The sequence below is a fragment of the Urocitellus parryii genome, chromosome 1, assembly GCF_045843805.1.
Source record: "Urocitellus parryii isolate mUroPar1 chromosome 1, mUroPar1.hap1, whole genome shotgun sequence".
NCBI lineage: Eukaryota > Metazoa > Chordata > Mammalia > Rodentia > Sciuridae > Urocitellus > Urocitellus parryii.
Window position 1 is genome coordinate 92,520,502 of NC_135531.1, and position 26,625 is coordinate 92,547,126.

At 37.6% G+C, this 26,625-nt stretch overlaps 1 protein-coding gene across 1 annotated transcript in view; it reads right to left on the reverse strand.

Annotated features, from left to right (window-relative positions):
• Reep5 (receptor accessory protein 5) overlaps positions 1-26,625 on the reverse strand; it is a 48,973-nt gene that overhangs the window by 8,245 nt on the left and 14,103 nt on the right. Inside the window, exon 3 of the mRNA XM_026401215.2 lies at positions 15,899-16,037. Within this exon, the coding sequence (XP_026257000.1) occupies positions 15,899-16,037 (139 nt within the window). The remainder of the gene's footprint in view (positions 1-15,898; positions 16,038-26,625) is intronic.

Here is a 26,625-nt window from a genome sequence, read left to right on the forward strand (position 1 = left end):
ATTTCAACCAGCTTCAGTTCCAGGCCACTCCGTGTTGGGACTTTACTGTGACACTAAGTATATAGCTACACAGCATCAGGCCAAGAGACAGTGTGCCTTGCTCCACATCCAAACTAATGATGCTCAAACAATACTTCAGTACAAATAACAGATAAAAACCCCAAAACAACCAGGCACCAAGGTCCCACTCATGTCTCTATTTTTGCGGAAGGAGTCAGTGTCTATAACACACCAATGAGGGGTCTCTTTTGGGCCTGTTGCCATACCCCTTCAGAATATTGAGTTTTTAAGTCTACAAGAGCAATCACAGAGGGAGTACCACACATCCTCTGCTACATACAAAATTAACTGATCTACGAGAATGACCCCACTCTTGTAAGACCTATAGGAAAAGTGAGATCCTCAAGCTCTGACACAATATATGCAGTATTGAAATACGCCACTCTTCAAAGAACTAGCAGGGAAACAATACTGAAAAAAGTCACAACAACCTGATATCCCAGAACAATTTGCCAAGAGAAGACTGTGCCCTAAAATGGTCCACACGTAAGAGTGGAAGAGAAATCCACAGGAATACAGAAAATACGGAGGAAATAAGGTTATAACATCTCCTGAAGCTCAAGATTCACCAACAACTGACTACATAGATACTCAACTGAATGAAATACCCGATAAAGAATTCAAAATAATGATTACATAAGTTATCAATGAATTCCAAGAGAACACAGAAAAACAACTGAATGAAGTTTGTATATGATACGAAATTCAATAAGGCGATGGAGATATTGAAAAGGAACCAAACAAATCTTGGATAGAAAAGCCATAATAAATCAAAAAGTTCAAATAAAAGTCTCTAATAGAGTAGACCATGCAGAAGGAATCTTGGAGCTGGAAGACAAAGTGAGCTTGGCAGGGTGATACATGCCTGTAATCCCAGCAGCTCAGGAGGCTGAGACATGAGGATCAGCAATAGCAAGGTACTAAGCAACTCGGTGAGACACTGTCTCTAAAAAATAGGGCTGGGGATGTGGCTCAGTGTACCTGAGTTCAATCCCCAGTAGCAAAAAAAAAAAAAAAAAAAAAAAATCATGACCAAGTTGGTTTCATTCTAGGGATGCACAATGATTTAACATAACATATGCAAATCAATAAGTGTAATTCACCACATAAACAGAATTGAGGACAAAAATTATAGTTATCTCAATAGTTGCAGAAAAAGCCTTCAACAAAATTCAGCACCCATTCATGATAAAAATACTGAAGAAACTAGGGACAGATGAAACTTACCTCAACATCATAAAGGGTATATATGACAATGACCATACTACCAACAGCACTATACAGATTTAATGCAATTCTGATCAAAATCCCAATGACATTCCTCATAGAAATAGAAAAAGCAGTCATGAAATTCATCTGGAAAAATAAGAGACCCAGAAGAGCTAAAGCAATCCTTAGCAGGAAGAGTGAAGCAGGTGGCATCACTATACAAGACCTTAAACTATACTACAGAGCAATAGTAATAAAAACACCATGGTATTGGCACCAAAACGGATTGGTAGACCAATGGTACTAAATAGAGGACACACAGAAATACAGTTTTCTCATATTAGACAAAGGTGCCAGGGCTGGGGTTGTGGCTCAATGGTAGACTGCTGCCCTAGCATGTGTGAGGCACTGGGTTCGAATCTCAGTACAGCATATAAATAAATGAATAAAATAAAGGTCCATCAACATCTAATAAAAACATTTTTTTAAAAAAGGTGCCAAAAACATTTTGGAGAAAAGATAGCCTCTTCAACAAATGGTACTGGGAGGACTGGAAATCCATGTGTAGCAAAATGAAATTAAACACCTATCTCTCACCATGCACAAAACTCAATTCAAAGTGGATCAAAGACTTAGGAATTAGACCAGAGACGCTGTGCCCAATAGAAGAAAAAGTAGGCCCTTACTTCCTTAATAAGACCCCTAAAGTGCAAGAAATAAAATAAAGAATCAAATGGGATAGTTTCAAACTAAAAAGCTTCTTCTCTGCAAAAGAAACAATCAGTGAGGTGAATAGAAAGCCTACAGAATGGGAACAAATTTTTACCACATGCGCATCAGAACGCTAATCTCTAGGATATATATAGAACGCAAAAAGATAAAAAATAATAAAATAACCCAATCAATAAATGGGTCAATGAACTGAACAGACTTCTCAGAAGATATATGATCAATCAACAAGTATATGAAAAAATTTTCAGTATCTCTAGTAATTAAAGAAATGCAAATCAAAACTACACTGATTTCATCTCACTCCAGTCAGAAGGGCAGTTATTAAGAATATAAGCCACAACAAGTGTTGTCGAGGATGTAGGGGGAAAGGTACACTCTTACATTGCTGGTGGGACTGCAAATTGGTGCAACCAAGCTGGAAAGCAGTATGGAGATTCCTTAGAAAACTTAGAATGGAACCACCATTAGACTCAGCTATCCCACTCCTCGATTTTAAACCCCAAAGGGCTTAAAAACAGCATACTACAGGGACACAGCCACATCAATGATTATAGCAGCACAATTCACAATAGCCAAAATGTAGAACCAACCTACCTAGATGCCCTTCAGTAGATGAATGGAGAAAGAAACTGGTACATATACACAATGGAATATTACTCAGCAATAAAAGAGAATAAACTCATGGCATTTGCAGGTACATGGATGAAGTTGGAGGATATAATGCTAAGTGAAGTAAGCCAATCTCAAAAAACCAAAGGTCAAATGTTTTATCTGATAAGTGGATAGTGATTCATAATGGGGGTGGAGGAGGAACTTTGAATACGGTAAAGGGGAGAAGGGATGAGGGTAGGAAAGATGATGGAATGAGATGGACATTATTATCCTAAGTACATGTATGAAGATATGAATGGTGTGACTCGACTCTGTGTACAACCAGAGAAATGAAAAATTATGCTCCATTTGTATACTATGAACTGAAATGCACTCTGCTGTTATGTATAACAAATTAGAACAAATGAATATATGAATTTTTTAAAAAAAGGCTATATATGACAAACCTAAAGCCAACATCATAGTGAAGGGGAAAGACTGAAAATATTTCCTTTAAAATCTGGAACAAGACAAGGATGTCCACTCTTACCAGCTTTATTTATTATAGTCCTAGAAATTCTGGCCAGAACAATTAGGCAAGAGAAGGAAGGTAAAAGGGATAAAAATAGGAAAGAAAGAAGTCAAATTATTACTTTTTACAGATGATATGATCCTATACTGGAAGATCCAAAAAGTTCCACTCAAGACTGCTAGAGCTAATGAATTGAACAAAGTAGCAAGATACAAAATCAACATATAAAAATAAAGAGCAGATTCATTACTGGTGTACAGGAAAGCTAAGGAAAGAAATCAGGAAAACAATCCCTGTTTGAAAGGAAGAGAATGAAAGAAAGAAATAATAGATAAAAGGAAAGGAAGAAAGGGAAAGGAGAGGGGGGGAAAGGACATAGAGCTGACTGACAGGGCAACCGAGTCACAGGGATTTATTAAAAAAAAAAAAAACTAGTGGTGTCAGATTAGGTGGTTTTCAGGCCTGTAATCCCAGCAACTTGGAAGGCTGAGGCAGGAAGATTCTAAGTTTGAGGCCAGGCTCAGCAACTTAACAAGATCCTAAATTACTTAGCAAGACCCTGTCTCAAAATAAAAAATAAAGGGCTGGGGATGTGGATCAATTGTAAGCACCCCTGGATTTAATACCTGGTACCAAAACAAACAAATAAAAACCTGGTGAAGTCAAGATATAAAATTAACATACAAAAATCAATGGTTTTTCTATAAACCAATAACATATTTACTGAAAAAGAAATCAGGAAAATAATTTCATTCACAATAGCCCCCAACCAAAATAAAATACCTAGGAATAAATCCTTCCAAGGAGGTGAAAGACCTCTACAATGAAAATTACAGAACACTGAGGAAAGAAATTGAAGAAGATACTAGAAGATGGAAAGGCTTCCCATGTTCATGAATAGGTAAAAGTTAATATTTGAATGACTATATTATTGAAAGCAGTATACAGATTCAATGCAATCCCCATCAAAATACCAATGATATTCTTCATAAAACTAGAAAACAGTCCTAAAATCCATTGGGGAAAATAAAATACCCAGAATACCCAAAACAATTCCAAGCCAAAAACTAATGCTGGAGTTATTACAATACCTCACTTCAAATTATACTACAGAGCTATATGACACAAACTGCATGATACTGGCATAAAAACATACATAGACCAACCATACAAAATAGGAGACAGAGACAAACCACACAGACACAGTCATCTGATCCTTGACAAACGTGCCAAAAATACATATTGGAAAAAAAGACAACCTTTTAAACAAATGGTTCTAAGAAAATTGTACATCCACATGTAGAAGAATGAAACTAGATTCCTATCACTCTCTCTTCACAAATGTCAACTCAAAATGGATCAAAGACCTAAGAAAATGTAGAGCCAACACTCCAACATATAGGCACAAGTAATGACTTCCTCAATAGGACCACTAACCCTCAGGAAATAACACTAAGAATTAATAAATGAGATGTCATCAAATTAGAAAACTTCTGCACAGCAAAAGGAGTATGAAGAGAGAACCTACAGAATGGGAAAAAAAATCCTTGCTAGCTACTCTTCTGACAGAGGATTAATATCCACAACATATAAAGAACTCTCAAAACACCACCAAAAAAAAAAAAAATGACCCAATCAATAAATGGGCAAATGAACTAAACATACAATTCTCAAAAAGAAAAAAAAATAGAACCAGGCATAGTGGCACACGCCTATAATCCCAGAGACTCAGGAGGCTGAGGCAGGAGGATCATAGGTTCAAGGCCAGCCTCAGCAACTTAGAGAGGTCTTGTCTCAAAACAAAAAATAATAATAATAATAAAAGAATAGGCTGGGGATGTGGCTCAGTGGTTAAGCACCCGTGAGTTCAATCCCGGGTGCCAAAAAAAAAAAAAAAAAAAGAAGAAAATAGATATAGCCAACAAATATATGACAAACTTCTACACCTTTAGCAATTAGGGAAATGCACCATAACTGCACTGAGAGCCAGGTGCAGTGGCATCCCTGCAGCTCAGAGTCTGAGACAAGAGGAACTAGAGTTCAAAACCAGCCTCAGCAATGGAGAGAGGCACTAAGCAACTCAGTGAGACTCTGTCTCTAAATAAAATACAAAACAGGACTAGGAATGTGGCTCAGTGGTTGAGTGACCCTGAGTTCAATCCCCAGTACCAAAAGAAAACCCAAAAACCCAAAACTGCATTGAGCTTTTTATCTCACTCCTCTAAGAACAGCCATCAGCAATACAAATAACAATAAATAATGGCAAGGATGGGGGGGAAATAGAAACACTTTTACATTGTTGGTGGGATTGTAAATTACTACAGCCATTATGGAAATCAATATGAAGGTTCCTCAAGAGACTAGGAATGGAACCACCATATAACCCAGCTATATTACTCCTTGGTAATTATCCAAATACTTAATTATTCTAATTAATTAAAGGCAGCATACTATACCATGTTTATGGCAACACAATTCACAATAGCCAAAACTTCAACATATCTGGATAAAGAAATGGATCTGGAGACTATCATGATAAGTGAAATAAGCCAATCCCAAAAAAACCAATGGGCGAATGTTTTCTCTGATATGTGGATGTTAACACACAACAAGTGTGAGTGGGAGGAATGGAAATTCACTGGATTAGACAAAGGAGAATGAAGGGAAGGGAAATGGGATAGGAAAAGGAAAGAGTGGAATGAATCAGACAAAACTTTCCTATGTACGTTTGTGAATAAACCACAATGAATCTCCACATCCTGTACAACCACAAGACTGGGATCCTAAATAGAATAAGATATACTCCACGTTTGTATAAATATACTCTGTCATGTATATCTAAAAAGAACAAAAAATAAAATTAAGAAGTAAATGTCATTTTTATAAATATTGGAGCTTTATTCAGCCATAAAGAAGAATAAAATGTCATTTTCTGATAAATAGATGGAACTAGAGGACACTATAAGTAAAATAAGCCAAACTCAGAAAGTCAAGGTTGCATGTTTTTTTCTTATATGTGGAAGCTAGAGAGGAAAAAGTGGGGAAAAAGTGTGAAAATAGAAGGGAGACCAGTAGAATCGGGGAAAGGAACCAGGGGGTGGGAAGAGCAAAGAGAAAGGGGAAATATTTGGGAATGTTATGGACTGAATTATATTATTATATTGTGTGCATGTACTAATGATCCCATTCAGCATAATTATAAAGCACCAATAAAAAATATGAGGAAAAAATGTCAATTCGCCCTCATATTCAATGGCAAAATAGGACTTTCTTTTTAAAATTTTTTTAGTTGTTGATAGACCTTTATTTTATTCATTTACTTATATGTGGTGCTGAGAATTGAACCCAGTGCCTCATACGTATCAGGCAAGCGCTCCACCACTGAGCCACAATTCCAGCCCCCAAACTAGGACTTTCTTTTGTTAAAGGTCCAACCACTCCAATGAAGCCATGGGTAGTTTCTTCACTGTTTTTTCTAGCAACTCTGCTCCAGTATCCCTAGGCTTGGCCAGCAGCAGATCTCAGTGAATTTTAAGAATTCTGCCAGAGAAAACTATTTTTCTGAAGTACACATTTACATTAATCCAAAATGGAGAACTAAGTGACTACTTCCCCGCCACCCCCATCCCTCCCAGCCTCACATATGCTAGGCAAGCACTCTACCACTGGGTTACACCCCCAGCATTTTTTTTTTTTTTTTTTTTGAGACAGGGTCTTACTGGCCTTGAACCTGCAATCCTTCTGCCTCAGTCTCCTGAATACCTGGAATTACAGGCATGTGCTATCACTCCAGGCAAGTGACTGCATTTTTCACTGGCTATATATAGCTTTGTTTCCTCTGCTTAGTGCTGGGTTAATTACAGCAGATCCTGCAGACCATCTCTCCAGTTAACATTTCCCTGTGGAAGCCTTTAAATTTTTAATGTCCAAGCTTCATATAATGTTTTCCTGTGTGCTTATACAGCAAACTCTGGTACATACATAAGCAAAACTCAATACAATAAACAAAATGGTGTGCAATGAAAGTCCTGAGTTGTATTTTTGACAGAATGTTAGAATTTCTTGTGAACATGAAAAAGAGCTTGCAGCTGGGCGCACTGGCGTATGCCTATAGTCACAGTAGCTTTGGAGGCTGAGGCAAGAGGATCACAAATTCAAAGCCAACCTCAGCAAAAGCAGAGCACCAAGCAACTCAGTGAGACTCTGTCTCTAAATAAAATACAAAATAGGGCTGGTGATAGGGCTTAGTGGTTGAGTGCCCCCGAGTTCAGTCCCTTGTAAACCCCTCTCCCCCCAAAGAAGTGCATGCAGAGTGCCAAAGGGGATATGCTACACGATATTATACACCAAGCAATCATTTCTTACGAACTATATTTATTATTTGAAAAATAGGAATTGTTTTTAGCATCTAATATTGTAATGTAGTATTTGCTACTTGTAGGTAGATATTTTGCTGTGTTGTATTAATATGCTGGAAACTGGCTGAGTGTTTTAGATGACATGTAATATATTTAAATTTTTCTCAATTAAAATAATGGAGTCAGGTAGAGTGATGTGAGCCTGTGGTTCCAGCTACTCCAGAGGTTAAGGCAAGAGGATTGCTTGAGCCTAGGAGTTTAAGACCAGCATAGGCAAAATAGCAAGAAGACACATCAAAAATAGAAAAGAGGCTCCTGGATGATATTCCTACACAGAATGTCAGATTTTCAGGAATGAATTACGCCCACATCAGAACCACAGCTTCAAGGTGAAGTGAAAATGACTCCCTGGTTTAAGGATCAGGAGAGGCAGGGTATTTTTCTTTTGAGTCAAATTTCTCTTCAATAGGGTTTCAGGGAAGTCACAAATTGATGAAAGCATATTAGAGAGGAGGAGTAATACCAAGTCTTAAAGTTCTTAACTATGGTTGAATATCTCTGAAACATTATCAACCTCTGTAGAAGAGGCCAACCCTTTGGCAATCCAGCGAGGCTGATTATCTTTTCTGAGTGAAGTAAAGCAAGATCACCAGAGTCAAGAATCTGTATTTTTGTACCTCTCCTTTGTGATTACTTTGTAGGCCACACTAGAGACAGTAAAATAATTACTGCTCTCTACCTACCTCCTTAACATTTTCCAGTTCTCAAATGAAATCATATTAAAAATGAAGTTAATTACTACAAAACTCTCAAAGTGATATTCAGAGGCCAGCTTTTATGACTCCCTCTTCTTAATCTATACAACTCTTCTACAGCCCAGGAACATCCTGAGTTTATTAGAATCACCCACGCAGATCTGGCTGTTCTTTTCACCAAGCTTCCCCAGAATGCCAGCCTGCAATTCTCCCAAGGACAACCACATGCCCACTCTTGCCTGCAGCTCAGACAAAGAGCAAATGTGATTTTAACTGGATCCTTTTGACTACCAGCACTGCACAATGAACTCAAAGTACAATACACCAGACAATTATGTCTGTGATTCCAATGCTAGCACCATCCAGTTTTCCTCCAGAAGAGATATATCCAAGATAGAGATATACTTATCACATGCAGGGACTATCCTGGTCAGAACAGAGTTCATGTCACAAAAAAATATATATATTACAACACTTATTTCCTAATATTTTGCAATGACTTGATCAGAAACCTAAGTCTTAGAAAGCCTTTGCAATGTTGTCACAAGACTAGCAACAGGCTAAATTTAAAAGTAATTGCTCAAGATGAGTGAGGTGCTGCATGTCTGTAATCCTAGCTACTCGGAAGGCTAAGGCAAGAAAACCAATTGAGCTCAAGTGTTCCAGGCCAGGGGTGGAGTTATAGCTCAGTGGAACAGTGCTTGCATAGCAAGTATGGGGTACTGGGTTCGACTCTCAGCACCACATATAAATAAAATAAAGGTCCACTTGACCACTAAAAAAATATTGGGGGGAAAAAAAAAAGATTCCAGATCAGCATGGGCAACATAGCAAGATACTATCTCAAGGGGGAAAAATTGCTCAGCTGCACAAAAACTAAAAAAGAAAATGTTAAGGGGAAGTTTTCCCTGTATGGCCTCTCACAAAGAATAAATGAGAAAAGTTATACTGTCAGTGGGAGGAATAGCACGGGTGACTATCTGGATTAGGACTTAAATCTTCCTGAGTTTGGGCTGGGGTTGTGGCTCAGCCACATAGCGCTTGCCTAGCACATGTGAGGTCCTTATAGCGCTCGCCTAGCACATGTGAGGTCCTGGGTTCAATCCTCAGCACTACATAAAAATAAATAAATAAAGGTATTGTGTCCAACTACAACTAAAAAATAAATATTAAAAAAAAATCTTCCCGAGTTCACTTGGATATGAGGTATCCCCTAAAACTCCTGTGTTAATGCAGCAATGTTCAGAGGTAAAGTGATTGAACTATGAGAGCTGTAGCTTAATTCATCCATCCTAATTTGAATAGACTGGTGACTGTGGGCAGATGGGGTGTGGATGGAAGAGACAGGTCATTGCCGATATGTCCTAGAAGGGTTATTCTTCCCCCTGGCACTTCCCCTGCCTCTCTCAGCTTCCTGACCCTGACATGAGCTGAACAGTTTTCCCCACTGGACATTTCCACCATGATGTGCTGCCTTACCTTGGGCCCACAGCAATGGAATCAACCATCTATGGACCCAGACCTCTGAAACTGTAAGCCCCAAATAAAATTCTCCTCCTCTAAGTTGTTCTTGTTGTGTATTTTGGTCATAGCACACAGAGCTGACTAACATGTTATCCAATCTTGTTTCTAGAAATAAATCTAGAAATGGGTAAATTGAGGTAATGGGTAAATATGAGGCACAAGGATATTTATTGCAACATTATTTATAATAGCAAGACAAATGACTCTCATTAAGGAAATGGGTAAATTAGCTATAATAGATTACAGAGCTATATCAAAGAATACTGAATAACATGAAAAAACTCTTTAATATTGTGTCAATTGAAAATGAGAGATACAAAATCACATATGTGGTCTCAATCTCATGTAAGTGGTTAAGACAAATATATATGTTCTGAGTATAAACTTACATACCCATACCAATACACTTGTACACTTAAAAAAAAAAAAAAGGACTATCCCTAGATATTAACAGTGATAGGATTACATGTTATTTTCTTCCCTAAAACATGCCCTGCCTTAATGAAATAATATGGAAGCAAGGACTTTGTTTTAGTCACCAAGTGTCCCCTAGACTTAGAACAGAATCTGGCACATATGGGTTCTAAATAAATATCTGCTGAATAAAGGAATAAACATGAATTTCCTAATCAGAGAAAAGAGGTCTTTAAATTTATTTTTCACTGGGCATGGTGGGACACCCTTGTAATCCCAGTAACTTGGGAGGATGAGGCAGGAAGATTGCAAGTTTAAGACCCTGTCTCAAAATAAAAAATAAAAAGAGCTGAAGATATAGCTTAGTGGAAGAGTGGCCTTGGATTCAATCCCCAGCACCATCCACGTATGTGGTGGTGGTGGTGAGATTTTCAACACCCCTCCTCAAAGACAAATATCACAGCAAAGCTTGGGACATGCATGATCCAGTTTTTAGCTAGTTTCTTCAAACAAGCTTTTATGCCTAGCCACTGGTTCCTCTGATTTTCACCCAATCTTATAAAGGCTGCTTTATAAATTAAAAAAAAAAAAAACCACATTAATTTTGCAAAAGATAAAATATTAAACATCCTCACTTGAAGATCTCTTTTTCACCTGGTAATTGTTGTATGGCATAGATAAGGTATATGCTAGTTCTTAAAATGTGAAATTGTCCAAAAACGACTATAGACTTTATAATTCAGGCTTTTTCTCAATCTGTTCACTGAAGCCACTCAGAATATGCCATTACCTCAGGAAGAAAGCATTTTGATTGCCAGCATCAATTTTTAATCATCTCAACTATATTATCTATTTGGAACATACAGTAAATTCACTCTCATCGACATCATAATGCCATGCAGCTGGAGACTAATGGATGCACATTCATTTTACTATTAAGGAAGAAAATTTGCTACAAAGCAACTTTTTAAATGTACTTCCAAATTAGATATAGATGATTCAGTGATTGTCTCTCTTTTGGGGAGTGGGGGGTGCTAAGGATTGGACCCAGGGCCTTGTGAATGCTAGGAAGGCACTCTGCTACTGAGCTACTCCATAGGCCTCTAGTGACTATCTCTTATTCTGGACTTTGTCCCTGTCTCTGTGGTTTCCATTAGTAAAGGTGATCAGGAGCAGACCAGAAGTAATGCTTGCTCATATTTGGAAGCTTGAGGTCAGATACTGCTGCTGGAAGTGGTTTTGCAGACAGGATCCTAGATGCTGCAGAAAGCAGAAAGGTTGTTGGAAAAAAGTTTCTTTCCATTAGATAATTGTACTGTGAGGTTAATGCCATGAGATGGATCTTATTGAAGGCTTCAAAATTATCTTAAATTTAAAATATGCCACATGTAAATTAAAGATTATAAATACATATACATATATATTTTTTGGTATCAGGGATTAAACTCGAACTCAGAGGCACCTACCTACTGAGCCACATCTCCAGCCCTTCTTCTTCATTTTTTGAGACAGTTGCTTACAGCCTCACTAAGTTGCTGACGCTGGCTTTGAACTTGAGATTCTCCTGCCTCAGCCTCCAAAAGCTGCTGAGATTACAGGCATGTGCCATCACACTCAGTTTATAAAAATATTTTTACAAATGCTAAATATCTTTGAATAACAAAAACACACAAAAATCCAGCAATCTTTGAAATCTTAAATCTTTCCACAGACCAATTTTCTTCTGTTTCTTTTGAGAGGAAATTCTTATCAAGTGTTCTATGATAATGTCATTAAAAATGAACACAATCTATACAGATCATGTTTTCATTTAATCTTTTAAACTTTATTTACCTTATCTCTTTAAAACAGTGTTGTACTATATGTAATGTTTTAATTTTTCATAATGAATGAATTATGTAGAAATTTATTTATACACATGGATCTATTTCAGTCCACAGTATTCCACTTAACGATACAGATATTCTATTAATTATTTACCTATTGATAGACTTACCAGTTCATAATTTTGTTATAACAAGTTTCTGCAATTAATATCTCTGCATAACCATTATGCACTGTGAATATTTCCTTAGAATTGAATTAAGTATCATTTTAAAAAACTGTCAAGTGGTTCCATAAAAAGGCCATTTTAAGCCAGGTGTGGTACCTCGTGCTTATAATGCCAGCATCTTGGGAGGCTGAGGAAGGAGGATCGCAAGCGACTTAGCAAGACCCTCAGCAACTAAGTGAGACCCTGTCTCAAAATTTTTTAAAAAGTGCTGGAGCTCAATGATAAAGTACACTGGGTTCAATACCAAAAACAAACAAACAAAAAACTATTCTAATTTATACCACTACCTATTAACCAGAACCACTATTACTGAAGCTGCACTCTGAGCTAAAGTGTTTTTTTCCTCTCTTCCTTCTTTTCAAATTGTAAGCGTGGCTGTCCCCCCCGCCCCCCATCCTGCTCCACATCTTAACGACTAGCCGACTAGACTAGCAGTTGATACAGTTAAAAGAGTTACCCTTTCATACACACTCCCTCTTCCCAGGTTACAGTAATGATTCCAATAAAAAGGTAGTCGTACAAGAGACTGGCTGTGACGGAGAGCAGGTATACGGACCTTCAAGTGGCAAACCTTGAAACAACCTTATTGTCTTGGATTCACAGATCCAGGATGACACTGTGACCTCAGAACCACATCACTCACTCACAACCCACATTCTAGAGCTGCCTCATTCCTCAGAACTAATGAACTACTCTGGTGTCCGCCTGCCTGAGACTGAGATAACATCCCCACAAAAGAATCTACATAAACTTTGTCTTGGTATTCAACAAGAACAACCCAGGAGCTAGCTGGTTGTCTTCCAACATGCCAGCTTGTTGCTAAAAACTTCTCCCACCACTGTCTCTCGAGTTATTGGCTCTCTCAGGCAGCAGCAGAAAATCGGGCTTTCACAATAACACAACCATATCCATTTCCCTACATATTCATCAATACCAAGTATTTTCAATCTTTAAAATATATGCCAATTGGGGCTGGGGATATGGCTCAAGTGGTAGCGCGCTCGCCTGGCATGCGTGTGGCCCAGGTTCGATCCTCAGCACCACATACAAACAAAGATATTGTGTCCGCCGAAAACTAAAAAATAAATATTAAAAATTCAAAAAAAAAAGTGCCAATTTGATATAGTTCAGTTGGTAGAGTTTTTACCTCACATGCACAAGGCCTTGGGTTCAAACCCCAGCACCAAAAAAAAAAAAAAAAAAAAATCTGCCAATTTAATAAACAAAATATGGGATTTCCCTATTTTAAATCACATCACTTCCCAGATCACTAGTTACTTGTTCCCTTGGCAAATCATATTTTTTCTTTATATAAATATCTATATAGAACCTTCATTCGTTCTTTTTAATTTGCAAATTTTTTTTTAGTGGTGCTGGGGATTGAACCCAGGGCCTTGTGCATATGAGGCAAGCACTCTTTCAACTGAGCTATATTCCAGCCCCTTAACTTGCGGAAATTTTTATATACTCTGGGTATTAGTTCCTTACTTGGTGTAAATGTTGTAAATACATCCTCCTAACGTATCATTATTTTAATTTTATTTATGCTGCTCATTTCATAAAGAAACTTAATTTTTTAAAATTTTGGTCAAATTTATCAAATATTTCTCTTTGTGATTTTTTGCATTGTCTGGTTTCCATACCTTGAAATTTAAAAAATTACACACACACATACACACACACACACACACCTCCTATACTCTTTTCTAATTCTGAGGTATTCAGGAATAGATGACCTGTGAGGTGTTAAGGAAAACAGGAAGAGACTAACAAACCGCTTCTTTGCCACCCCTCCTACTCCAGCTTCTGGACCTATGAATTACAATTCAGGACCATCTCTAATGCTGCTTCAGGATGGCAGCAGGGAGGGTAAAGCCTAGGCTTGAGGAGCTGCCTTGTGGGTAAAGAGTCAGTAACTGGTTCCTCTGCTGCCTAACCTCAGATCTCACCCACCCCTTACCCAGAGCTAAGACCAGCATCGACTGGGTGAGGCCTTCCTCCAGTGCCTGACAGCATCTGAAACCCCTGGAGGAAAATGAGTTTGCAGTCCAAGATAATATGGTATTTTAATGAGTACAACCATTTCAAAAGAAAAACAATATAATCAACTACAGATTCTGTTAGAAGCAAAAAACAACTAACCAATAATTTAAATAGATTTTTAACTACACTAAATGAAACAAAAGAAAATATTAACAACATAAAATAAGAACAAGAAAACCCTAAAAAGAACCAAGCAAAAATAATTAGGTTTGAAAAATATAGTTGCTGAAACCAAAATCGGAATATATGGAATCAATTACGGAATGGTTATAGTATATCCATGGAATAAATGTGAAAACTGGAAGGTCAGATTGAGAAATCTCCCAGAAAGAAGGAAAGCACAAATAGATTTAAAACAGACGTACACACACACCCCTACTGAGAATTAAAAATCAAGATAATGTCAATATAATGGTGAGGGAGACTATAAAATGAGACTAAAAGTTGGGTGTGGTGGTGCACGCCTATAATCTCAATAACTCAGGAGGCTGAGGCAGGAGTCCCAAGTTTCAGGCCAGCCTCTAACATGGTAAGACTTTGTCTCAAAATTAAAAAATAAAAAGGGATGGGGATGTAGCTTAGTGGTAAAGCATCCCTGAGTTGAATTCCCAGTACCCTCACCCCAAACAGCTAATGTATAAAACAGTAAAAGGTAACTAAACCAAGCATATTCTTTAGAGACATACAGGTAAGTGACAAATTGCCACAAATGAAATGATAGTGATTGGAAGTGCAAAAATGGTGTTTTTCTTCAAAATCTTATAGAACTATTTGAACCTTTAAACTACGTCATGTGTAGCTTTTATTAAAATGAACACTAATAAAAAGAAGACAACCCAGAAATCCTAAGGGCTAGACATGCCACCACTCCTGCTTATTCGGTTTGTGACTGTGGCTCTGAGGACCAGAAGCACTGTTCATATCACATCTACTAACTGGAAGCAGAGCCTCTTCTTGTGGAAGACACCTGAAGATTCACTGAAGACAGACTGTCCCTTTTAGTGAAAAAAGGACTACTCTGCTTATTAAAAGTGTGAACTTTTTCACTTTCACTCATCTCTAGTGCAAGTCAGGAGTTCACAGAAGTCTCACAGGAATAAGTTTCGACTTCATGTCCCTATTCCCCAACTGCTGGTAACTAAGGTTAGTCCTATGTCTCACACAAGGTTTGGCAGGGCCAACCCCTGACTATTGCTCTTGCCCACCTCATTAAAATGACTTTCTCAAACAGCCATCTGCACATCTTCTTTCTCCAAACCTATATAAAAAATAAGCATTTTTCCTTCCATAAATAAATGACTCCTGCTTGCCAATATAAATAATTGATGACCTGCTAAAAACTACAATGCTTCCACACTGAACATAGACAATACTGCGTGAAGTCAGGATCTTAGCAAATCAACAGCAATACTTGTGCTAGGTTATAGTATTTCCATCCTTTGTAATTACTGCTCTGGCTGTTTCCAAGACAGTATCCAAAGAAAGTCAGACATTGAATTTTATCTTCTTATTTACAATCTAAGACATAACCACAGATATCCAACATTAAAGCATCTGTTCCTATACCTCGTCTACAGGTCCTAGGCTGAAGCTTTAGGGAAGAAAACAGATCTAGACGTTAACATACCTTAAGCATATAGTAGAAGGGGAACCATGACAGGAAGAGATCAGAGAAGAATTCAGCAATGCTGAACACACCATACACTACCCAGTAGGTCAGCCACTGGGTATCATCATCCTTGTTAGGACTCTCTATGGCTTTCATTCTGAAAGGTAATACAAGAGAAAACAACATTTAGTAAGATCTCAGAGAAGCATTTACAAATATACTTTCACAGCTTGTTCTCCAGCACCGCTGAGAAACTCAGGCAAATGTATGTATGCACTGCAGCACCAACTGCAAGAGTACAATATAAAGACAATGTGAAGTCAGGAGAATTGTTATCACCACTTGTTCCCAGTCTTTTGGTTACCAGAGAAATCAGCACTAGCTATTGCTGCCCACACATATCCAGCCTGCTAGAGCTGCCACCATGCCCTAAGATGTACTACTAGTGATAGGCTACTAAAGCAACCCCATTCCCAGGTTGGCTCCTGCCACCAAGGATATATCGGGAAGAATTCTCTCATGGTAATTAAGTTCTTTTGCACTTTTTTAAAAAAAATATTTATTTTAGTTTTAGATGGACACAATACCTTTATTTTACTTATTTATTTTTATTTTTTAAATTAGTATTTCATAAGCCATTTTATTTTTTTTAGTTGATTTTTTAAATACATGACAGTGGAATGCATTACAATTCTTACTTAATTTATTTTTACATGGTGCTGAGGATTGAACCCAGTGACTCACATATGCGAGATAAGCACCCCACCACTGAGCTACAACCCCAGCCCCCTTATGCACTTTTAATAGCTGACGTACATCATGGGGGCGTAGGAGTTTCTCATAAATAAACTCATGGAACACAGGTTAGGCACTGTTCAAAGTCCACAGCACACTGCATAATAAATAGGTGAAAACCACCCTCACAGTGTCCATTTAGTTCAGACTTCCTTGGGTCCTCAGGCTGTGGACTCTCAGGCTGTGGACTCTCCTCCCCTTGTCAATTAATAACATTTCCACTTAGACAAAATTAATTCAGTGAATGGATGGGAAAATTTAAAAAATAATAATTTTCTTTTACTTTTGAATCACAGGAATTTCCTTCAGTTCTAGGAATATCCATATTCTAAACCTGAAGCTCCAAAACATCTTATACTATCCTAACAGATATCTATACATTTATCATAACTAAGCTGGACTAAAACCATAAATTGAAAGAAATCTGAACTCTGTTTAGCCTTTAAGAGAGATTAACTACTAAAAAAAAAACATATGGTTACTCTGCAAAAATCAGCTCCCCAAAGACAGGCTGCTGAATCATGATGAATCATCCACTAAGAAAGAGCTTGTGAAGTTAATTAGGAGCAGCTGTGTGTGCGCATGTGCCTCTGTGCATGTGACCGTGTACATGGTTGTGTTTTTAAAAAGTAACCTAAGGGGGAAAGATTACAGCTGAATGAGATGATTGCTAATGGTACGTGGAATGGATGAAGAGGCAGAAATGATGAAGTAAGTGCTGTTTTGAACTTAGAGATTGTGCAAAAGCAGACATGGTGGTGCATGCCTATAATCCCAGCAATTTGGGAGGCTGAGGCAGGTTCAAGGCCAGCCTCAACAATTTAGCAAGATCCTAAGCAACTTACCAAGACTCCTCCTCAAGATATTTTAAAAAATAAATGTGCCTTGGTTAACCAAGACAATTCCAATGCTGCTTATTCTCACTCCGAAGTATAAGGGACTTTTCACATTCTTACTGTACATGAAGAGTACAGTAAGAATCTGAGATCCCATAAGAAAGTTTTCACAAGGGTTTATCCATAATTTCCTCTTTAGTTTGCTCAGATGAGAAGCAGGAAACCTTCCAGACATCCTGAACCTGTGAACTTTTTGTGGTTTGTTCATCAACATACACAAAAGTCAATACAGCAATTCACAAATCTCTTCCCATTGCATTGTAGCATGGTCTTAAATTATTTCTGTATCTATAGGTTGCCCATCCCCAGCCTACTCTGGAATATGATCCTAATTGTATTCCTTAGAAAATATGTCTGATTAGCCCAGCAGTGTTTGAAGACCTCTATTCTGTATCTTGTTATAATTTATATAGTTATGTGTCTGGTTTCCAAAATGAGCTTCCCAAGCCATCCTAACTGATGTCCTCCAAATGTTGTCCCCTGCTGAGAAACAAACCGGTTTTTGCCTCTCACCCAAACTCAGCTCACATCTTCTCCAAAGAAATTATTAGGACATTCCATTAGCTAACAATGGTACCAGCTAATTAATGTACTCCAATATCTAGCATCTGTTTTACAAGAAAAATAATCTACATTGTATTTACTGCAAATCCTCACCAACGTGACAAAGACAAATACCAACATAATTATTTTTCAGCTGTTATTCAACAATTAAAGTGATTTTCAAATATGAACACTACAATTACGAGAAGGAAGGGCATAGTTCTGCTTTAAAACTGCCTGGAAATAGAACTCTTATACTACACTAATGATTTAGGATTGAGGTAGAAAAATAGACTCTCTCACTAATAGAGTAAGTGGGGCAGAAATAAACCTTCCAGTGATTTGGTGGTGGGAGGGGCCACACTTTAAAAAAGGGGCAATGGAATTGTATTTCTGAAATAAATGATCTGAAAATCTTAAAAAAATTAAATGTGGCTCAGTGGTTAAGCACCCTTGGGTTCAATCCCTGGTACCAAAAAAAAAAAAAACCCAACTTTTCACTTTATTCGCTTTAAGCAGAAAAATCACATTAAATGAACTTAAGAAAGCTGATTATAGCATGGTTTGTAGCTTGTAACATGTGAACCAAATCAATATAACAGAAGGCCAAAGGAAAAGCACAGGCAAGTGGGTTAACCAAAGAATGAACATGTGTGAGATTATTTTTCCTTTGTGCTTTATTTGGTTTTGTATGGCTTATCCATTTATACTTAGTTGGAGTTTTAAGTCATGACTATAACAAAAATGTGTTTTTTACATATTCACCCTGGGCAGAGCGGATACATAATTATATTTCACTTAAGGTCTTAAGCTATTCCATGATTAAACTATCAACAATATGAATTCAAAAGTTTCTGTGTGAGTACATTGGAACCCTATATAGGAATACCATAATGGAAGTAAAATAACTCAAAACTGAACACACACATTGATCATAATTTTGTTGAAATCCAAGGAACATGAAAGGAGAAAGGGGAAAAAAAAGTCTTACTAAGCTAAAAAAATTTTCACAGAACTTCATAATGTTAAAGCATTTAATTATTGTTTTAAACAAAACAGTTGTTTTAAAAATGCATCTCCAGTATCCTAACATCATAAGCCAATAGAAGAAAGACACTAAGAGATAGTCTAGCCACTCGGGAACCTGAGATGCAGCAAGGGGAGGTGCTAGGCTGGGGTGGGGGAACTTGCCTACCTGTGTGAATCCTGGATTCAATAATCATATCACATCACCTTACCTTACCACACACACAATAGGATAAAGTTCTCTAACACAGTCATGGTAAAAGAAATAAAGAGCTTAAAAATGGAGTTACCCAAATGCTATTTATTTATCTAGATTCTGAACAGACTTCCTTGTCCAAGTGAAGGGACAGAGGTGATTCTCCAACAATACATTCTACTACCTGGTACATATACTGAATCATATTTTTACTAAGTTTCCTAGGTGGATGTAAATGATCTAAGTTCTCCAACAGGCTTGTGCTCTTAGAAAGTTTTGCAGGTGATCAGAACAAACAATGCAGAACAAAACTTGAGAACCATCAGCTCAAATTTCAATCTTAACAGCACCAACCCTACTCATTTCTAGGAAAGAAAATCTAAATGACCCATATGGATGAATGGGCTGCAGTCTGGAGGCAGGCTACCCCTTTTCAACAATGAGTGAGAGGTAGAGAGAGAAAAGCTATGTGTACAAAGCAAACTGAATAATGTCTCTACTACAATTAGAATAAGTCAATATGACCTAGAACATTCACCTGAACATTCTCAAATGTGTGAAAGAATTCAAGATAAAAACATTTATTTAAACAAAGGGGCTGAGGTTGTGGCTCAGTGGCAGAGCACTCACCTGGCATGTGTGAGGCACTGAGCTCGATCCTCAGCACCAGGTATAAATAAATAAAAAATAAAGGTATATCAACAACTAAAAAATATTTTTTAAAAAAACATGTTGTTTACAAAAACTGTACCTAAAAGCCCTATACTTGCATTGCTGGAACATCGACCTCTCCAGGGCTTTCAGTCCCTAGCTAAACCTCAGAGGAGTTCTGGAGCTGCCAGCTGGCAGACTGCAGCCATGCTCTCCTCAGGCCTGGACTACTGTCATTATATGGGTCCCCTCTCTCTAGGGCCATATCATCCTCAAGTGGCAGGCACTGATCCTTAGCTCTGAACTCCAGGGCTACACATCACATACTGCTTCTCTGGACAAACACCATGGTTTACAAGTCCATTTTTCTCTGCAGACCCTTACTGTTATATTCTCACCACTGACCCAAAGCCTGACCACCTAGGCTCAATGCTGCGGCTTCCTTTTTCTCTTTCCTAAGCCACCTACCAGGGCTTTGCTTCTCTATGAAATGGTTAGCAGGTCTAAAATTTCATGGAGCAGAATCAGGAATCATAGAATACTGAGTTGGAGATATCTCAGGAATGAACAAGTTCAAAGAAAGAGTGGTATCAAATTCTAATTCATCAAACTAAGAGATTATAGAGGCCATATATTTATACATTTTATGGGCAATGTACTATTTAAATATTCTGAAGCCTTTAAAAAAGATAACGGGGAAAGATGATCAAGATATAGTGTTGAGTGCAAAAGTAGATCCTTATACACAATGGAGTTCTTTATTTAAAAAAAATTTTTAATATTTATTTTTTAGTTTTTGGTGGACACAACATTTTTTTTTTAATTTTATTTTTATGTGGTGCTGAGGATTGAACCCAGTGCCTTGTGTATGCCAGGCGAGCGCGCTACCACTCGAGCCACATCCCCAGCCCCCACAATGGAGTTCTATTCAGCCATAAAGAATGAAATTATGATAAATGGATAGAACTGGGGATGTGAAATAAGCCAGATCCAAAAAGTCAGACTCAAATATTTTCTTTCATATGCTTACGATAGAAAAAAGGAATAAAAAAAGAGAATCTTGGGGCTGGGGTGTGGCTCAGCAATAGAGTGCTCAACTAGTGTGTGCAAGGCCCTGGGTCTTATCCTCAGCACCACATAAAATAAATAAAATATTGTGTCCAACTACAACTAAAAAATAAATATTAAAAAAAGGGGGAACTGGGGTTGTGGCTCAGCGGTAGAGCGTTCACCTAGCATGTGCAAGGCCCTGGGTTCGATCCTCAGCACCACATAAAAATAAAGATGTTGTGTCCACCGAAAACTAAAAAAAAAAAAAAAAAAAAAAATTAAAAAATTCTCTCTAAAAATAATAAATAAATAAATAAAATGAAAGTATTGTGTCCATCTACAACTAAAAAAAAAATTTTTAAGGGAATCTTATGAAAATAGAAGGAAGATCAGACCAGCAGAAACAGTGCACTGTACCAAGGGGAAAGGAGGAGGGGAGGGAATGGGGAAAAAACTAAGAAATAAAGTTGACCAAATCATACTAGGTGTATGTATGCGTTCCAATTTTATATATAACCATAATGCATCAATTAAAAAGTAAATAAATAAAGACCAAGACAGTAGAAGGGGATCAGGGGTAAAAGGGAGAAAGAGGAGAGGGAAGTGGATAGTACTAGGCATGGAAATGGAGAAAACTACATTATATGCATTTATGAATGCCAAAATGAACCCTACTATTATGTATAACTATAATGCATTAAAATTTTTAAAAGAAAGGTAGATTCTAGGGATTGTGGCTCAGCAATAGAGCCCTTGCCTAGCACATGCAAGGCTCTGGGTTTGATCCTCAGCACCACATGAAAATAAATAAATAAAATAAAGATATTGTGTCCAACTACAACTAAAAAATAAAAATTAAAAAAAAAGTAGATTCGGGCTGGGGATGTGGCTCAAGCGGTAGCGCGCTCGCCTGGCGTGCGTGCGGCCCGGGTTCGATCCTCAGCACCACATACCAACAAAGATGTTGTGTCCGCCGAGAACTAAAAAATAAATATCAAAAATTCTCTACTCTCTCCCCTCTCACTCTCTCTTTAAAAAAAAAAAAAAAAAAAGTAGATTCTAATTTTGTGTGAAAGCAGATGTGTTTATGTTGAAAGATCAAAAGATTAAGAATGGGGGCTGGGGTTGTAACTCAGTGGTAGAGCGCTTGCTGAGCATGTGAGAGACACTGGGTTCGATTCTTAGCACCACATATAAATAAATAAAATAAAGGTACATTGACAACTAAAACATTTTTTTTAAAAAATCTATTTTTTTAAAAAGATCAAGGAAAAAAAGATAGAATACTGAGTTGGAGATATCTCAGGGATATATCAGGTATTCAGAAAGATATACTTCAAAGTTAATCCTGGGTGGTAGGATGATAGAATTTTTCTTTTTTTTTTTTTTTAAAGGTCTGAGCAATGAGTTTGTACTATTTTTCAATAATGAAAGAGCAAGGGAGATTTATATTTAGGAAGAAAAAAAGGCACTAAACTTTCTATAACTACTTCCTCCTATGAGACTAGATCTCTTTAGGGCTTTGTTAAACACTAAGTGAACATCAAACAATTTCATTTAATTTCTCTCTTGAGGAAACAACTAGTGATTTTCTTACAAACAAACTTCTCTAACAACAGTCAGACAGAATCTCTTGTGTTTCAAAGTTTTAAAGGTCTTCAAAGGCTGGGCACTGTGACAGATACCTGCAATCCCAGTGAGAGGCTGAGGCAAGAAGATCCAAGTTCAAGGCCAGCCTCAGTAACTTAGCAAGACCTGTCTCAAAAAAATAAAAAAGGGGCTGGAGATGTAACTTGGTGGTAAAGCAAGCACCACTAGGTTCAATAACCAGTACAAAAAAAAGAAGAAAAAAAAAGGTCTTCAAGGGCTGGGGATGTGGCTCAATGGTAGAACACTTGCCTAGCATATTTGAAGCCCTAGGTTCATTCCAAGTACTGAGGGGGCACGAGTGGTGTGTGGGTCGGTGGGTGGAAGCCTTCAAGAGCCAGGTGCAGTGGCATGCACCTATAGACCTCAGATGTTCAGGAGCCTGAGACATGAGAATTGCAAGTTTGAGGCCAGACTGGGCATTTAGCCAAACCCTGCCACAAAATAAAAATTAAAAGGGGTTGGGGGGTTGAGGGGGTAGCTCAGTGGTAGAGCGCCCCTGGGTTAAATTCCCAGAACCACACAAAAAAGAGTAAATAATTTAAAAAATTTTTTTAATTTATTTATTTATTTTTTAATTTTTATTTATTTTTTTTTTTTAGTTCTCGGCAGACACAACATCTTTGTTGGTATGTGGTGCTGAGGATCGAACCCGGGCCGCTCGCATGCCAGGCGAGCGCGCTACCGCTTGAGCCACATCCCCAGCCCCAAATTTTTTTAATTTAAAAAAAGAAAAAGAAATAACTAACCTTGGGCAAGCTGTTCAATCTCTCTAAGCCTTAGCTTGCTCATCTGTCAAGTAGGATTATAAACCTCATTGTGCTGATAATGAAGATTAAAGTAGTTAATACATGAAAAGCACTTAGAAACACTGAATGGCATAAGTAAGCACTCGGTAACTATTCTATTAATAGGTAATAATTTAAATAAATCTCTGTTCTTCATAAAAATTAGGCAATAATTATAGCATGGTAATAATTTATTATTATCACAGGAAGGTAAGAGATTAAAAACAAGAAGACTCTAGTCCCTCTAGCTAAGCATAGCTGGTAGAAGGTTCATTATCAGTTAATAAGGCTAAAAGGGGATTAGAGCATTAGCCATGGATTTTAATTATACTCCAAATCTCAGATGTTTCAAATCCCAAATGATATAACAGTAAGAGCTGGGGAAAAAAATCCTGTTTGAAAAAAATTCAGATGCTGGTGAAAACATTTTTTCAGGCCTACCCTAAAAGATGTACTTGCAGAGGCTGAGTTGTGGCTCAGTGGCAGAGCGCTTGCCTTGCACATGTGAGGCACTGGATTTGATCCTCAGCACCACATAAAGTAAATAAGTAAGTAAAACAAAGGTACTGTGTCCATGTTCAACTAAAAAATTTAAAAATTAAAAAAAACAAAAAGATGTACTGGCAAAAAGTCTTTTCTTTGGTACTGAATTGTTACTGACATACCCATGACTCATTGGCCAACCCTCTTCCAGCCACTGGGCCCCAGTAATTGGTACCAGCTGATTCTATTTTTGTTGACCATCTGCTTGTTCACATCTTGGCTGCTATTTTCTGACAGGGGCAAGAATCAAGGATAGCCCAAGGATAGCATTAAACATATGTGAAGAAAACACAAGTTGAGTTGAGATGTCCTGGGCTACCAATATTCACCTAAGGACTTTAGTAATATGCAAATTCATCAACTGAGCAAACATCTGGTAGGGATGGTGATAGTAGGAGAGGCCATGCAAAAGGGGGCAAGGGGCATGAGAAACCTTGTACCTTCTGCTCAATTTTTCTGTGAATCTAAAATTGCTTTAAACAATAATCTACTTTAAAAAATACTTACCAATTAGGCATCTTATAAGACCAGGTTTTTAATACTTTTTTAAAATTGTTTTTTTTTTTAGTAGTTGATGGGCCTTTATTTTATTCATTTATTTATATGCGGTACTGAGAATCGAACCCAGTGTCTTACACATGTGAGGCAAGCGCTCTACCACTGAGCCACAACCCCAGCCCCAGATTTTTTATTCTTATATTACCATTATGCCCAGCTGTTTTGATAGAAACGGAGTTTATGTCTTCCCATTAACCTAGACACTACATATATACTAATAACTTCCAAATTTGTATCTGCAGCTCAAATCTCTCCTTAGCACACAAATGCTCAGTTAAGTATTCACTGCTAAATGACAATCCCCATCGTCATTTGATTTTTGCAGTAACACTGCTGCTTCAGGAATCCTTTAATAAAGCAGTGAATCGCTATCATTGCCCAATGAAGGCTCACTTCATATGTGTATCGGACATTGTTCACTACCAGCCATTTCTTCCTCCTCTTACTCACTCTCAGGGCTCCGTTTTTGTGTGTGTGTACTGCCACAGGCAATGAATTAGGTTAGTCTAAACCTGTTTTGGTAATCCTAATGTCTTTGCCTACTACTAACTGACTGTGTAGCTCTTTTTTTTTTTTTTCCTCTGCTGTTAGGAATGTCAATGTGACAAAGTTCTCCAATGAAACAGAGATGGAAATAGGCAGGAAGACTTTGGTATATATTTTTCCTCTGTTGATAATATTAAAAAGGCTTATAAGTAAAATATTTTGTAAATGTTTTTCCTTTTTCTGTTGTTGTTTTGTTCTTGATCTTGAGGCTTCCTGCTTGCCAAAGACATGGAGGGGTGGGCATGGTAGTGCACACCTGTAATCCTAGCAGCTAGGAGGCTGAAGCAGGATTGTGAGTTCAAAGTCAACCTCAGCAACTTAGCGAGACTCTGTCTCAAAATAAAAAATAAAACCCAGATGCCCTTCAATAGATGAATGTATAAAGAAACTGTAGTACATATACACAACTGAATATTACTCAGCATAAAAAGAGAATAAAATCATGGAATTTGTAGGTAAATGGATGGAATTGGAGAATATCATGCTAAGCCTTAGCCAATCCCCCAAAACCAAAGGCCAAATGTTTTCTTTGATAAGTGGATGCTGATCCATAATGGGGGGTGGGGTATAGAGAGAACAGAGGAATGTTGATTGGCAAAGGAGAGGAAAGGAAGGGAAGGGGAGGGGGCATGGAGGTAGAAAAGATGGTAGAATGAGACTAATGTCATTTTCCTAGGTACATGTATTACTGCACATGTGGTGCGACTGTACATCATGTACAACCAGATAAAAGAAAAGTTGTGCTCCATTTGTGTACAATGAATTGAAAAACTTTCTGCTGTCAGATATAACTGGTTAAAACTAATAAAAAATAAATTTAAAATAAATAAAAAATAAAAAGGGCTGGGTATGTGGTTCAGTGGTTAAGCACCCCTGGGTTCAATCTCTAGTACCAAAAAAAAAAAAAAGAGCTACACCATTATGGACCATGTTGGGCACTGAGGCAATAGCCCAAGAAAAGCAAGAATTCCACTGCTGCTGGAAAAGAACCTGGATCTCTGCTGCATCAGCCCTAAAATACCAACCTCCAGACTTCCTACACTAGACAATTCAAGGTCATTATTACTTAGGCCACTCTTAATGACTCCTGGTATAAATGGTGTGCTGTGTCACCAAAAGCTGCTGCTTCTTGCTACAGCTTGTTCTCAGAATAGCTCTTCTCTTCCTAAGGCTTCACCTACCAGTTAAGATATCCAGATGTTTACAACTACTACTCACGTGAAGAACCGGAAAGAGACAAGAATGCTTCATATTTCAAAGATTAGATAGAACAGATCCATCTGAGAAATGGTCCATTTCTACATACTCTTAATTCAGATCTCTTTTGTTCTTGGTAAGCAAAAGAGATAAAAATGTTTTTCATATATGTATCATACAACCTATTTAAAATTTCTGTGCTCAGTTTTTGTCTTTTTTAGGACAGAGTCTCTGTTTCTGAAGTGTAACAGCAGCATTCAAAAGAAAAGCAGAGGCTGAAGATGTAGGGTAGAGCTCAATTGCCCAGCA